Genomic DNA, 16,096 nt, shown 5'->3' on the forward strand with positions numbered 1-16,096 from the left:
GCATTTCATATTCTTGTCAGTTTGGCTTCATCAAACAAGAATAGGACTCAGTTTATATGATGTTGCTGGACAAGGGTACCTTCGAGAATCTGTAAGTATTAACTGAATTTTAATAACTGCCATAAAGACCAGATAGCTTTGGGCTGGGAAGGTGGCTTAGCGGTAGATGGTTTGCTTAGCATGTGTGAAGCACTGGATTTGATTCCTCAGTATCACGTAAACAGAAAAAAAACAGAAGCGGCTCTGTGGCTCAAGTGGTAGAGTGTAGCCCTTAGCAAAAGAAGCTAAGGGAGGATATGGAAACAAGAGCTTTATATGTGATTGTTGTTCTTAATGTAGTTATTTCTCTTCTCTTTTGTTGCCCCTTGGTTAATCTCATATTGTTAAAATATCTGACTTTGTGACCTGGTATATTGTATATGTTTGTTTATTTAAAATAGGAAAGGGAAGGGGGGAAAACAAGATGATTGGGAGGGGGTAGAGGGAAGGAAATGGGGACAAAAACATGAGAAGGGGTATCAAAATGTAAGAAGTAATATACCTTCTATCTGGAAAATATAACTGTAACCCATCTATACATTACAATTAAAAAAAAAAAAAAAGCTGGACGGGAGTTTGGCCTAGTGGTAGAGTGCTTGCCTAGCATGCACAAAGGCCTGGGTTTGATTCCTCAATACCACATTCATAGAAAAAAGCCAGAAGTGCTGCTGAGGCTTCAGTGGTAGAGCTCTGGCCTTGAGAAAGTCCAAGGAGCTCAGGCCCTAAGCTCAAGCCCAGGACTGACAAAAAAAAAAAAAAGCTGTCCTTGGGCTTTCTCAAGGCTAGAGATCTACCACTTGAGCCACACCACCATTTCTGGCTTTTTCTATGTATATGTGGTACTAAGCAATCAAACCCAGGCCTTCGTGCATGTTAGGCGAACACTCTACCACTAGGCCAAACGCCTGGCTCCGACAAAAGCAGTTTTTGTAGTACAGAGCTATATCCTGTGTAAGAAGATATGAGATATACAAAAATATGTATTAGTTGTATTTGCATCAATTACCTTTAAGAAAGCCACATCACAAGTTGAAACAAACTTCCAGCTACTTGGGAGGCTTGAAAGAGGAGGATCTTTTGGAATCAGATTTTCTAGGATCACCTAGGCACCATAATGAAACCCAGTCTCAAATTAGGAAGAAAAATAGGACTGGGAGTTTGGCCTAGTGGTAAGAGTGCTTGCCTAGCATACATAAAAACCTGGGTTAACTCCTTAGTACCACATAAATAGGAAAAAGAAATGCTGGAAGTAGTGCTGTAGCTCAAGTGGCAAAGCTCTAGTCTTGAGGAAAAAGGCCAAGGACAGTGTTCAGGACCTGAGTTCAAGCCCCATGACTGGCAAAAAATGAAAAAAGAAAAAGACAAAAATAACTTTAGGGAGAGAAAATAGGTGAGAAGAACTTTTAGGGACAAGTTCTCAATGTGTTGCACAGGCTAGCCTCTCAAGTGCTAAGATTTAGGGTGCTTTTGTTGTCCGAAGCAATGTCTGACCTCAAATTTGTTATGTGTCCCAAATTAACTTTGCATTCCTCCTCCTGCTTCAGCTTCTTCTACGTGCTGGATTACAGCAAGCACTACCTAACCCAGCATAGCTAATAAAGTTTTTATGCAGAATGGTTTTTAAAACTGAAAGCATATCGCAATACCCAAGAATCAAAACTGAAGAGAGCAAATGCAGTCATTATATTCAGTGTACCATATATAAAAATTGAACTCTGCAACGTGCAAGTAGAGATGGGGGGAAGGGTAATATTCATCATGGTGCATTGTAGTCATAAACCGATTTATGGATTTGAAACCTCTTTGTACAACTACTTATTAATAATAATATTGAACATATAGCAATGAAAAATTATGGTTTTGTTTTGTTTCTAGGATTTAGAAAACTACATTTTGGAACTTATCCCTACTTTGCCCCAACTAGATGGGCTGGAAAAATCTTTTTATTCTTTTTATGTTTGTACAGCAGTTAGGAAGTTCTTCTTCTTCTTGGATCCTCTAAGAACAGGTAAAAGAAAAACTCACTTTGGCTATCATGAGGATATTATATCTGAATTGCAGTATTAGTCAAGTCTTACTTTCCTAGCATATCATTGCTGTTAACATCTATCAGCTGGGTGTTTGTGGCTCATGTCTATAATCCTAGCTACTCAGGCTGAGATCAGAGGATTATAGTTCAAAACTACCCAGCAGATAAATTCAAGAAACTTTTTTTTTTCCTTTTTTGGCCAGTTCCAGACCTTGAACTCAAGGCCTAAACACCGTCCTTGGGGCTTTCTCGAGGCTAGTACACTACCACTTTAGGCTTTTTCTATGTATGTGGTACCAAGGACCTGAACCCCAGTCTTCATGCATGATAGGCAAGCACTCTTACCACTAGGTCAAGAAACTCTTTTATCTCCCATAAACTAGCAAAAAAGCTAGATGTAGTAGAGTGTCAGCTGAATGAAAAAAGCCAAGCAATAGCATGAGGGACTAAATTCAAGCCTCAGCTTCAGCACTAAAAAAAAATCTAGCAAAGCGTTAAAAAGCAGGAAAAACAAGCACTAATGCTCTAGTTAAATATAAAGATTTTTCAAGATTTTCTTTTTTTTTTCTTTTTTTTTTTGCCAGTCCTGGGCTTGAGCTCAGGGCCTGAGCACTGTCCTTGGACTTTCTCAAGGCTAGAGCTCTACCACTTGAGCCTCAGCACCACTTCCGGCTTTTTTCTATGTATGTGGTACCAAGGAATCGAACCTGGGTCTTCATGCATGCTAGGCAAGCACTCTAACCACTAGGCCAAACTCCCGGTCCCTCAAGATTTTCTTGTACCAACTATAACCAACTGTGTAACAGTAGGGATGTACCTAATTTTTTTTTCTTCATTCCCTAAGAGAGGTACAAAACTAGTGCTCTATCACTTGAGCCATAGTTCCACTTTTTTTTTGTTTAACTGGAGGAGACTTGGACTTGCTTGCCTGGCCTGGCTTTGAAATATGATCATTAAGTCTCAGCCTCTTAAGTAGCTAGGATTACAGGCGTGAGCCACTAGTGCCCAGCTGTCAATCTCATTTCTATATATGTGTGACAGTACTAGGACTAGGACTAGGACTTCTTTATCTTACTCAACTTTTTTCAGTCATGGCTGATACTCTATCACTTGAGTCACACCTCAATACCACCTTTTTGTTAGTTAATTCAAGGTAAGTGTCTCTTGAGTTTGTCTGCCTGAGCTGGCTTCAAATCCTGATCCTCATATCTTAGCCTTTTGAGTAGCTAGGATTATAAACTTACCAATTTTGAGATTGCTCTTGAAATACACCTTTAAAATCGTTATTCAACTAAGTTACTGTTAAAAAATTAAAAGAACCACTTTGAGTTAATGCTTGTGCATGGCGAAAGGCTAGGGTCAATTTTTAGTTTTCTGCATGTGGCTGCCCAGTTTTGCCAGAACCAATAATTGAATAGACAGTGTTTGTTCCATTGTATATCTTTGGCTCCTTTGTCAAATACAAGTTGCCTATAGGTATATGGTTCTATTTCTGGGTCTTCTATTCTGTTCCACTGATCTTCTGGTCGGTTTTTGTGCCAATACCAAGCAATTTTTGTTATTAAGGCTCTATAGTAGAGTTTGAAGTCTGGTATTGTAATACCACCAGCATTGCTCTTTTTGCCTAGAATTGTGTTGGCTATTCTAGGTCTTTTCTTGTTCCATATGAATCTTTGGATTATATCTTCAATTTCCATAAAGAATGTCTTTGGGATTTTGATGGGGATTGCATTCAATTTGTATATCAGTTTTGGCAGTATAGCCATTTTCACTATGTTGATTCTCCCTAGCCATGAGCATGGGATGTCTTTCCATTTCCTGGTGTCCTCTTTAATTTCTTTCATTAGGCTTTTATAATTTTCATTGAATAATTCCTTTACTTCTTTGATTAAGTATATTCCTAAGTATTTTATTCTTTTGGGGGCTATTGCGAATGGGATCATTTTCTTGATTTGGCCTTCTGTTTGTGTATTGTTGGTGTACAAGAAGGCTACTGACTTCTGAAGGTTGATTTTGTATCCTGCCACTTTGCTAAAGTGGTTTATTAATTCTAGTAGTTTCGGAGTGGAGTTTGTTGGGTCACTCAAGTAGAGGATCATGTCGTCTGCGAATAAGGATAGTTTAATTGCTTCTTTCCCTATGTGGATCCCTTTGATGTCCTTTTCTTGTCTTACTGCTCTGGCTAAGGGTTCCAGCACTATATTGAAGAGAAGTGGAGAGAGTGGGCATCCCTGTCTAGTTCCTGATTTTAAGGTGAATGGTTCCAGTCTTTCACCATTTAGTATAATACTGGCTGTAGGTTTTTCATATATGGCTTTCACTATTTTGAGGAATGTACCTCTTATTCCTATTTTTTCTAGTGCTTTCAACATGGATATTGTATTTTGTCAAATGCCTTCTCCGCGTCCAGAGAAATTATCATATGATTCTTATCTTTAGCTCTATTGATATGATGTATTACATTGATTGATTTGTGAATGTTAAACCAGCCTTGCATTTGTGGGATGAACCCCACTTGATCATAGTGTATGATTTTTTAAATTTGTTCCTGGATTCTGTTGGCTAATATTTTATTGAGGAGTTTTGAGTCTGTGTTCATTAGAGAGATAGGTCTTTCCCTGGTTTGGGGATGAGAGTAATATTAGCTTCATAAAATGAGTTTGGTATTGCTCCTTCTGTTTCTATTTCTTGGAAGAGTTTCAAGAGTATAGGTGTTATTTCATCTTTAAATGTCTTGTAGAATTCTGCAGTGAAACCATCTGGACCTGGGCTCTTTTTGGTTGGCATTTCCCTGATTACTTCCACAATTTCGTTGTAAGAAATTGGTCTGTTCAATTTGTTTACCTCATCGTTGTTCCGTGTGGGTAGCCTATATTTATTTAAGAAATCATCCATTTCTACTAGATTTTCTTGTTTCTTTAAATATAGGCCCTGGTAGTACCTATTCATTATGGACTGGATTTCTTGGGAATCAGTTGTGATTGTTCCCGTGGGGTCTCTAATCTTGTTTGAGTCTCCCCTTTCCTTTTTTTGATTAATCTTGCCAAGGGTCTGTCAATTTTGTTGACTCAAAGAACCAACTTTTTGATTTATCAATTTTGTGTATAGTAGATCTTAGAGGAGGAGGGCTAATGGAGAGAGGAAGAATAGCTCAATGTGAAAATAGAGCTGGGTAAACTGAGGGGATAGGTGGGGGCTGGGACAGACAGGGAGAATGATGGAAGAGGGGTCATTGATGAAGATGCATGGTAATCATAAACTATGTTGAATTTTTTTATTAAAGAATTTATTAACGTTGATTTTTACATCATATTTTAAGTGACAAGTTTAACAAACAAGTGTTCAAGAAGGGAATCTCTATTTACAATCACTGGGACTTAGTATTTAGAACTTAATCAAAATTAGGCTAAGGGTTTGTATGTCATAGAAACATATTAATTTATGAAATAAAACATGTCTATAGAGTCATAGGTTTTTATGTCTATATAGTTATGTTTATATTTCCATTACCATGTCCATAGCTTTGGGTATGTAGTTATTGAGTCCTCGCTCTTGTACTCTTTGGATTTAATAACCACATATTAAGGATACCATGCACCTTTTGTTCCTTAGGTCTTGACTTGTCTCACTCAACATGATTCGCTCTAGACTCATCCACTTCCCTGCGAATGCCATTATTTTATCTTGTCTGTTGGCTATGTAGAATTCCATTGTGTATATATACCACATTTTCTGTATCCATTCATCTGCAGTGGGGCATCTGGATTGTTTCCATCGCCTGGCTATTGTGAATAGTGCAGAGATGAACATAGCTGAGCAGGTGTCCTTATCATATGTTGGGTTATGATATTCAGGGTAGATGCCCAGAAGTTGCATTATTTAAATTATTTTAAAATAAGCTATAAGTTGTTCTTAAGTGAGGTGCTGGTGGCTCACACCTGTAATCCTAGCTACTCTCAGGATGCTGAGATCTGAGGATCTCAGTTCAAAGCCAGCCTAGGCATGAAAGTCCAGGAGACTCTTATCTCCAATTAACCATCAGAAAACTGACAGTGGTGCACTGTGACTAAAGTGGTAGAGCACTAGCCTTGCGCTGGAATGCTCAGGGACAACACTCAGGCCCAGAGTTCAAGCCCCAGTACCAACAACAATAAAAGTTGTTCTTGAGCTGGGTGCTGGTGGCTTATACCTGTACTCCTAGCTATTCGGGAGGCTGAGATCTGAGGATTGTGGTTCAGAGCCAGCCTGAGCAGGCAATTCTGCAAGACTCATACCTCCAGTTGACCACAAGAAAACTGCAAGTGGCACTTAAAGTGGTAGGGCACTAGCCTTGAGTGAAAAAGCTCAGGGACAGTGTCCAGGCCCAGAGGCCAAGCCCATTGACTGACAAAAAGTAAAAATTTTAAAAATTAAAAAAAAATAAATTGTTCTTGTTAATTGAAATTGTTTCATTTTGTTTTTAAAGGAAAGATAAAAATTCAAGATATTTTAGCATGTAGCTTCCTAGATGATTTACTTGAGGTAAATATGGTTTTTCAAATATTTTTAAACTACTGAATTATATCAATATATACTTGCTATCTTCTCATATGTCTCTGTGTTCTGTGTTTAGCTGCGGGATGAAGAACTGTCCAAAGAGAGTCAAGAAACAAATTGGTTTTCTGCTCCTTCTGCCCTAAGGGTTTATGGTATGTTCTCATTACATACAAATTTAAATTATTCATTCCTCAAAGTGGGTCTTGTTTTTTAGTAAGTGGCTTTCAGAGGACATTATTTTTTTCCATTCCTGGAGCTTGAACTCAGGGCCTGAGCATTGTACTTGAGCTCTCTCAAGTCTAGACCTCTACCACTTAAGCCATAGCCACACTTCTGGCTTTTTCTTCTTTTGTGGGTTATGGGGCTTGAACTCTGGGCCTGGGTGCTGTCCCTGAGCTCTTCAGCTTAAGGCTACTGCCCTACCCCTCGGGCTGGGCACTGTCCCTGAGCTCTTCAGCTCAAGGCTATCTCCCTACCCCTTGAGCAACAGCATCAATTCCAGTTTTGTAGAGGTTAATTGTAGCTAAGAGTCTCAGATCCAAGCTGGCTTTGAACCTTGATCCTCAGATCTCGGCCTCCTGAGTAGCTAGGATTATATGTGTGAGCCACCGCGCCTTGCTTTTTTTTTTTTTTTCTTTTTTGCCAGGCACTGGTGCCCAGTCCCCAAGATCAAGCCCCAGACTAATAACAAAAACAAACCTTGTTTTTGGAATACAGTTTCTTTCCAATAGAATACCTATATTTGTTCTTTCTTATTAACTCAGACATTATTTGTAAATATTATCTTTGTGATAAAATTTCTCAGTATTCACAGACAAACCAATACAAAGATTTATTTGCTCTTAATTTCATTAGTTTGCTACATTATCCTGTTGAATAGTCTTCTGACTCATTTAGTATCCATCCTATAAATTTTCAAGTGGATAGCATTTAATTGTTTCTTGTTGACCACTCCTTCTAATTTAGTAACCTAGGAATATTCTACAAAATATAAGTGAACCAGTTACTGGTGGCTAGTTACTCATGGCGCTGAGATCTAAGGATTGCAGTTCCAAGGCAACCCAGGCAAGGAAAGGCCAGGCCATCAGCCTCTTATCTCAAATTAACCAACAAAAGTTGGAATTGGAGGTGTGGCTCAAGTCTTAGAGCAACACCCTTGAGCAAAAAAGCCCAGAGACCAGGCCCTTTAAAATTCAAGCCTAATACTAGAACCCAGGAGGGGAAAAAAAAATTTTTTTTCCCCAAAGACCTTGACCTTCTAGGTAAGTTTTATTTTTGGGAGGGGGGCTATTTCTAGATTATTGGTAGTTCTAATTAAGATTCAAGGCAGGTGCTGCTGCTGTAATCCTATTTACTCAGGAGGCTAAGATTTGAGGATTTCAGTTCAAAGCCAGCCCCAGGAGGAAAATCTGTGATATTCTTCCTATTAACTACCAAAACAACCAAAGAAGCACTGTGGCTCAAAGCAGTAGAACACTAGTGTTGAGCAAAAGAGCTCAGACAGTGCCCAGGCCTTGAGTTTACGCCCCTTGACCAAAAAATAAAAGATTAACGTGTCACTGATGTTATTACAGTTATACCACTACACTGTGATGTAATGTTTCATTTCACAACCCAAGTATTAGCTCATAAATTGAACATTCTGTTCATGTCCAGTCTTTGTCGAATCAAAAAAAATTTTTTTTTGGTCATGGGGCTTGAGCTGTAGGCCTGAATGCTGTCCCTGGGTTCTTCAGCTCAAGGCTATTTATTGCTCATGGACTTCTGTGCCTGGCTGGCTTTGAACTGAGATCCTCAGATCTCAGCCTCCTGAGTAGCTAGAATTACAGGCGTGAGCCACTGGTGCCTGGTAATGACTAAAAATTTTATAGTCTTAAATATTATATTATTTTTCTTCTCAAGGTCAGTATTTGAATCTTGATAAGGATCACAATGGCATGCTTAGTAAAGAAGAACTCTCCCGCTATGGAACAGCAACCATGACCAATGTCTTCTTAGATCGAGTTTTCCAGGAATGTCTCACTTATGATGGAGAAATGGTAATTGTATAAATCAATTCATAAGCTTAAACATTAGGCTTCTACAGTTTCTAGGAGATCTTTTATTGGTGAGTCACCATTATTAGTATAATGAGTGACAACATTCTAAAATGTACAAACTAATCAAATAACTAGGTTTTTAAAACTTCTGTTCCAAATGTAAATTATTTCATTTTAAAATCATTCTTTTATATAGCAGACCAAATATAAAAGTTTAATATTTTGTTGTCATAAGAATGTGAATTACTGGGGCTGGGAGTTTGGCCTAGTGGTTAAAGTGCTTGCCTAGCATGCATGAAGACCCGGGTTCGATTCCTCGGTACTACATACATAGAAAAAAAAAGCCGGAAGTGGTGCTGAGGCTCAAGTGGTAGAGCTCTAGCCTTGAGAAAGTCCAAGGACAGTGCTCAGGCCCTGAGCTCAAGCCCAGGACTGGCAAAAAAAAAAAAAAAAAAAAAAAAAAAGAATGTGAATTACTAAAAAATAAATCTGAAAATAGATAATATTTGTAATTCTAAGTAAACCTTCAGCCATTATATTACCAGGTCTAAAATAGTACTATATATGACATGATTAAATCAAGAACCCAGTTATTAGTCTATTGTTAGTAACTGAATATAGCTCTATAAATTCATACATATTTGTCCTTTTTCCTCTCAGAATTCTTGTGAATTTGATTACATTTAATTTTAGAATTTATAGCTTAGATTTATATAGTTTAATCTAGAAATACTTTTTTTTTTTTTTTTTGCCAGTCCTGGGGGTTGAACTCAGGGTCTGAGCACTGCCTTGTGCTTTCTCAAGGCTAGGGCTCTACCACTTGAGCCATAGCACCATTTCCAGCTTTTTCTATGTATGTGGTACTATAGGAATCAAACCCGGGTCGTTGTGCATGCTAGGCAAGCACTCTACCACTAGGCCAAACTCCCAGCCCCTAGAAATACATTTTTTATAATTTTCCCTTTATGTTTTCAATATCTATTCCTCAAGTAATGATGCTGAAGAGATAAAACTTACTGATAAAAATGGGGTTTAACATTTTATCAGCTTTATTTTTTTTGTTTGTTTTGGTTTTTTTTGCCAGTCCTGGGCTTGAGCTCAGGGCCTGAGCACTGTCCTTGGACTTTCTCAAGGCTAGAGCTCTACCACTTGAGCCTCAGCACCACTTCCGGCTTTTTTCTATGTATGTGGTACCGAGGAATCGAACCCGGGTCTTCATGCATGCTAGGCAAGCACTTTAACCACTAGGCCAAACTCCCGGCCCCTGCGTTTTATCAGCTTTAATTTAAACAGTTCACTAAAACAATACCAATGACAGCAATGAAAAGAGGATAGGGCTGATGCTGATGTCACACAACTGTAATCCTAGTTACTCTGGACACTGACATCTGAGGGATCATCATTCAAAACCAGCCCAGACAGAAAAGTGTGTGAGACTCCACTTAACTCCAGGAAACCAGAAGTGGCCTTGTGGCTCTAATTGGTACTGTTCTTGAGCAAAAGAGCTAAGGGACAGTACCCAGCCTTAAGTTCAAGCCCCATGACCAACAAAAAACAAGAAAGGGAAAGGAAAGGAAGGGAGGGATGGGGGAGGGGGTGAGGGAGGGAAAAGAAGACAAAAGAAAAAAAGATGGGGAAAGAACTGTCTATGACTCTACTCTTGGCAGTAAGTAGACTGAGGATCCTGTAGTATACTAGTAACTCCTGGTAAATAATGAAGGTTAGAAGTCAAGAGTGAATATGAAGCTGTACTTTTAAAAAAAGATTTTATGGGCTGGGAGTTTGGCCTAGTGGTAGAGTGCTTGCCTAGCATGCATCCTGGGTACCACATACATAGAAAAAAGCTGGATGTAGTGCTGAGACTCAAGTGGTAGAGCTCTAGCCTCGAGAAAGTCCAAGGATAGTGCTCAGGCCCTGAGCTCAAGCCCAGGACTGGGGGAAAAAAAATTAAGGTTGATATTTTTTACATTATATTTCAGATGTCAAGTTCAACAAGTAAATACTCAAGAATGGGATCTCTGGGCCAGGAGTTTAGCCTACTGATAGAGTGCTTGCCTATCATGCACAAAGACTAGGGTTCGATTCCTTGGTACCACATACAGAGAAAAGCCAAAAGTAGTGGTGTGGCTCAAGTGGCAGAGTGCAAGCCTTGAGGAAAAAGACCAAGGACAGAGTTCAAGCCCCAGGACTGCAGTCACTGGCACATAAATTTAAGAACAAAATTAAAATTAAGCTGAGAGTTTGTATGTCATAGATACATAGCCATCTATATAACATTATGTCTATAGAGTATATATATCCCATCATAAATTTTCATGTCTATGTAGTTATATCTCCCAAGATCATGTCAATGACCTTGAGTACCCGAATATTGAGTCATCGCTCTTTTACTGTTTGGGTCTAATATCCACATATCAAGGAGACCAAAGACTTACCTCACTCAACATGATTTGCTCTAGTTTCATCCACTTCCCAGTGAATGCCATTATTTTCATCTTGTCTGTTGGCTATGTAGAATTCCCTTGTACATATGTAATGAAGCTGCAGGGTTTTTTTGGTCAGTCGTGGGACTTGAACTCTGGGCCTGAGCCCTGTCCCTGAGCTCTTCAGCTCAAGACTAGCACTCTACCACTTGAGCCACAGCCCCACATCCTCTTTAATTCCTATACTGCAATTGGTGCAGAAAGAATATCTACAAAAAAAATTTTTGGTCATAGGGCTTGAACGCTGGGCCTGGGCACTGTCCCTGAGCGCTTTAGCTCAAGGTTACCACCCTACCTCTAGAACCACAGATGGGTATTTTTTTTTTTGAGTAGTTTATTAGAGGTAAGCATCTCAGGGAGTTTTTACCTAGGCTGGCTTTGAACCTTGATCCTCAGATCTCAGCTCCTGAGTAGCTAGGATTACAGGCATGAACCACTGACGCCCACCTATTTAGGTCTTTCAAGCTTTAGTTTGTACCTTACCTCTTTTTTTCAGATGAAAACAGAATTTTCTTATTGGAAGTCATTTTAACAACATTTTAAACAACAATTATCTAAGTATCAGCAGATTGGTCACAGGATCCCCTTCAGATACTAAAAGTTACAGATGGTATTCTCCAGTTATGTACATAAAATAGTATATTTTTATATAACCTACATACTTTCTCCTAGAATACTTTAAATCATACGTAAAATAATATAGTAGTATGGAAATAATTATGCTCTATTTTTAAGGACTAATAAATGACAAGGAAAAAAAACAAACGTTAAATATAGATACAATTTTTTCTCCAAAGATTTTCAGTCTATGGTTGGTTGACTCCAAAGATGTAATTCAAAATGTAGAGGACTGACTATATTCCCAAATAGCAATTTAAATGTTATTTTTTTCTAAATAACCACATTGAAGTGAAAATACAAATTTAATGGCAGTGTACAATAATTATATTATGTTTCAATTTTGTAATAGTAGTTTAAAATAGCAGATCTGAACTGGGTCCTCTAATCCTGTTTTGTACAGATTAACTTAAGAGTTTTTAGAAAGCAACATTAGATGTATAAGTGGATTTATAAAAAACAATTTGCCATTGTTGAGAAATAACTTCAAATGATCAGATACTCATTTGAAAATCGAACTTCAACTTAGACCTCTCATGAGTATTATCTTCTCAATAGGATTATAAGACATACCTGGACTTTGTCCTCGCCTTAGAAAACAGAAAGGAACCTGCTGCTCTGCAATATATTTTCAAACTGCTTGATATCGAGAACAAGGGATATCTGAATGTCTTCTCTCTTAATTATTTCTTTAGGGTAAGTATGGTTTGGATAAAAAAAGCATTGTTTTAAGACTTATTTACCATTTGGCTTAAGATGCATACTTGTGGCAATTTAACTTGTGACTTTTTTTTTTTTTTTTTGGCCAGTCCTGGGGCTTGAACTCAAAGCCTAGGCACTGTTCATGGACAGTTTTTACTCAAGGCTAGCAATGTGCCACTTGAGTCACAATGCCATTTCTGGCTTTTTCTGTGTATGTGGTTCTGGGGAATCCAACCTTGGGCTTTATGCATGCTAGGCGAGCATGTTACCACTGGGCCATCCTGCCAGCCCAAGTTGTGACTTTCTTTTTTTGGTCACCTATGGGGCTTGATCCCTGGGCTGGGGTTCTGTCTCTGAGCATTTCAGCTCAAGGCTAACACTCTATCACAGAGCCACAGGGCCACTTCCTTATGAGTTTTAAATTTAACAAAAAAGATTAGAGGGCATACCTCATGCCCCATCTAGCAAACACAAGGTTCTGAGTTCAATCTTTAGTACTGCTTCACTATCCCCCTCCAAAAATTTTTTTTAAGTTTATTTAAAAAAAGGATTTATACAACAGATTACAAAAAGAAATTAAGTCTGTTTAATGTAGGGGGTTTTCCTTCCATTTTTAAGAAATGCAAACAGAGCTTGACATTGGTTCACATCTGTAATCCTAGTTACTCGGGAGGCTGAGATCTGAGTACTGCAGTTCCAAGCCAGCCTAGACAGGAAAGCCTATGAGGCTCTTATCTCCATTCACTACCAAAAGAGCCAGATGTGGAGCTGTGGCTCAAATGGTAGAGAACTAGCCTTGAGTTAAAAAAAAAAAAAAGGCTCAGGGATAATGTGAAACAAACCAAAGGTGATTTGATTAGATTGTAGAGTACAAAAAAAAAAAAAAATGTAGAGGAAAAAAAAAAGCCTTTGGAGAGAAGAAAGCCTGTGTTCTTACTGATCAGAAATTAGTGTAGGGGTCGCCTAGCATGCACGATGCCCTGGGTTTGATTCCTCAGTACCACACACACAGAAAAAGCCAGAAAGTGGTGCTGTGGCTTAAAGGTAGAATATTAGCTTTTAGATAGCCCCAGGACTGGCAAAAAAAAAAAAAAAAAAAAAAAAAAGGAAAAGAAAAAGAAGAAAGAAATTAGTGTAGAAGTATTTACAAAATCCTAAGCTTTTAGCCATTGAGCTACTTATCAGGGATTGCTCTAGCCTGGAAATCACTCATCATTCTAGTTCCTTTTTGCTTTTTTTTTGTTGTTGTGTTTCTTTTTTCTGTTTTGATAGTGTCTCTGACATTTATGTGGGCTAGCCCTGATCCAAAATCCTCCAGCCTTCAATACATGTAGGTGGGATTACAGGCATTAGCTACCACATCTAGCCTTTTAGAGAAAAGTTTTACATAATTGTGTCATAGTTTTTTGTGGCTGTATTGTTAAAGATAAATTTAAAATTGGCCAGAATTATATGCTGCATTTCAGTATGAACCAGATTGGCTGAATTTATCTTGGACCTTAGCTGTTCTCAGAGAATACTAATGAGCTCTAAAGAGTAATTTGATTGCATCTGAGTCAGTGCCAACAAGTACTGTGACCGTAAGACTGTCTTCTCTTACAAGGCATAGGATTCTGTAATTTGAATGGTAACTTTTCCACTTGATGGAATAGTTTTGTACAATAAAAAAAAAAAAAGGAAAGAAAAGTGAAAATTGGTAAGGCTGGGAGTTTGGCCTAATGGTAGAGTGCTTGCCTAGCATGCACGAAGACCTGGATTCGATTCCTTGGTACCACATACATAGAAAAAAGCCAGAAGTGGTGCTGAGGCTCAAGGGTAGAGCTATAGTCCTGAGAAAATCCAAGGACAGAGCTCAGGCTGACAAAAAAAAAAAAGGTAAGAAAGCATGACTAAGGGGCTGGGAGTTTGGCCTAGTGGTCGAGTGCTTGCCTTTAGATCCAAGTTTGATTCCTTGGTATCACATACATAGGAAAAGCCAGAAATGGTGCTGTGGCTCAAGTGGTAGAGCTCTAGCCTTGAGAAAGCCCAAGGACAGTGCTCAGTCCCTGAGCTTAAGCCCCAGGGCAAAAAAAAGAAAAAGCATGACTAAACTGATGAAGATTATGTGGTCTGATAGAAAAGAAAGTAGAACTGCTGGGCTGCTGGGCCTGGTGGCTCACACCTGTAATCCTAACTACCCCAGAAGGCTGAGATCTGAGGATCGAGGTTCAAAGCCAGCCTGGGCACTAAAGAACATAAAACAATTATCTCCAATTAACCACTAGAAAATGGGAAGTAGGGCTGTGGCTCAAGGGGTACGACAGTAGTTTTGAGCTGAAGAGCTCAGGGACAGCACCCAGGCCCAGCGTTCAAGCCCCATAACAGACAAAAGAAAAAGAAAATAGAACTGTAGAAAAGGTCTTGCAGAAGGTTGGGAGGCACAAGTGATTTTTTTTTCCAGACCTGGGAGCTGTCCCTGAGCTTCTTTTGTTCAAGGCTAATGTTCTATGACTTGAGCCACAGGACCCTTCTGGCTTTTTTTTTTTTTTTTATCAGTTGTGGGACTTGAACTCTGGGCCTAAACATTGTCCCTCTGGCTTTTTCTGAGTAATTTATTGGAGATAAGAATATCATGGACTTTGTTGCTCAGGCTGGCTTTGAACCGTGATCATTAGATTGCAGCCTCTTGAGTAACTAAGATTACATTGTGAGCTACCAGTTGTGATTTTCTTTCTTTTTTTTTTTTGCCAGTCCTGGACCCTGAATTCAGGGCCTGAGTACTGTCCTTGGGCTTTCTCAAGGCTAGAGCTCTGCCACATGAGCCACAGCACCACTTCCAGATTTTTTTCTATTTCTATGTATGTGGTACCAAGGAATTGAACCTGGGTCTTCATGCATGCTAGGCAAGCACTCTACCAGTAGGCCAAATTCCTGGCTATGACTTTCATTTTTTATTTACATATTTATTTTCACTAAATGCAGGCCATCCAAGAACTAATGAAAATCCATGGACAAGATCCTGTTTCATTTCAAGATGTCAAGGTACCTTTTATTTAATGTAACATCAGATAATATTGCTCGAATAATACTAAGTAATTTGTATTAAATGATAAATTTTTATTTTATTATTATTATTATTTATTTTTTTTTTGGCCAGTCCTGGGCTTGAGCTCAGGCCCTGAGCACTGTCCTTGGACTTTCTCAAGGCTAGAGCTCTACCACTTGAGCCTCAGCACCACTTCTGGCTTTTTTTTTTCTATGTATGTGGTACCAAGAAATTGAACCTGGGTCTTTATGCATGCTAGGTAAGCACTCTACCACTAGGCCAAACTCCCAGCCCTTAAATGATTATTTTATAAAAGTAATTTATAGCCAGGCACCAATGACTCATATCTGTAATCCCAGCTACTCAGGTGGATGAAAACTGAAGATTACAGTTTGAAGCTAGCCCAGGCAGGAAAGTCAGTTTCCTTTTAACTACTGAAAGTAAGAAGTAGAGCTGTGGCTCAAGTGATAAGAGTGCTAACTGCTAGCAAAAAAGCTAAAGAACAGTATCCAGGTCTTGAGTTCAAGCCCCTCCCCCCCAGTACTAGCACAAAACGAAAAACAGCTACTCAGTGGCTTGGTACACTTCACTTGGCTAGCTAGGAACAACTGTTTTATAGACAGAG

General features: G+C 38.9%; 1 protein-coding gene across 1 annotated transcript in view; it reads left to right on the forward strand.

Annotated features, from left to right (window-relative positions):
* The window catches only part of Ppp2r3c (protein phosphatase 2 regulatory subunit B''gamma), a 30,001-nt gene that overhangs the window by 12,626 nt on the left and 1,279 nt on the right, over positions 1-16,096 (forward strand). Inside the window, exons 6-12 of the mRNA XM_090345174.1 lie at positions 21-91; positions 1,915-2,047; positions 6,534-6,589; positions 6,681-6,756; positions 8,507-8,643; positions 12,303-12,440; positions 15,408-15,467. Coding sequence (XP_090201300.1) covers positions 21-91; positions 1,915-2,047; positions 6,534-6,589; positions 6,681-6,756; positions 8,507-8,643; positions 12,303-12,440; positions 15,408-15,467 — 671 coding nt within the window. The remainder of the gene's footprint in view (positions 1-20; positions 92-1,914; positions 2,048-6,533; positions 6,590-6,680; positions 6,757-8,506; positions 8,644-12,302; positions 12,441-15,407; positions 15,468-16,096) is intronic.

Source organism: Megascapheus bottae, chromosome 14 (genome assembly GCF_031878675.1).
Source record: "Megascapheus bottae isolate mThoBot1 chromosome 14, mThoBot2.hap1, whole genome shotgun sequence".
Taxonomy (NCBI): domain Eukaryota; kingdom Metazoa; phylum Chordata; class Mammalia; order Rodentia; family Geomyidae; genus Megascapheus; species Megascapheus bottae.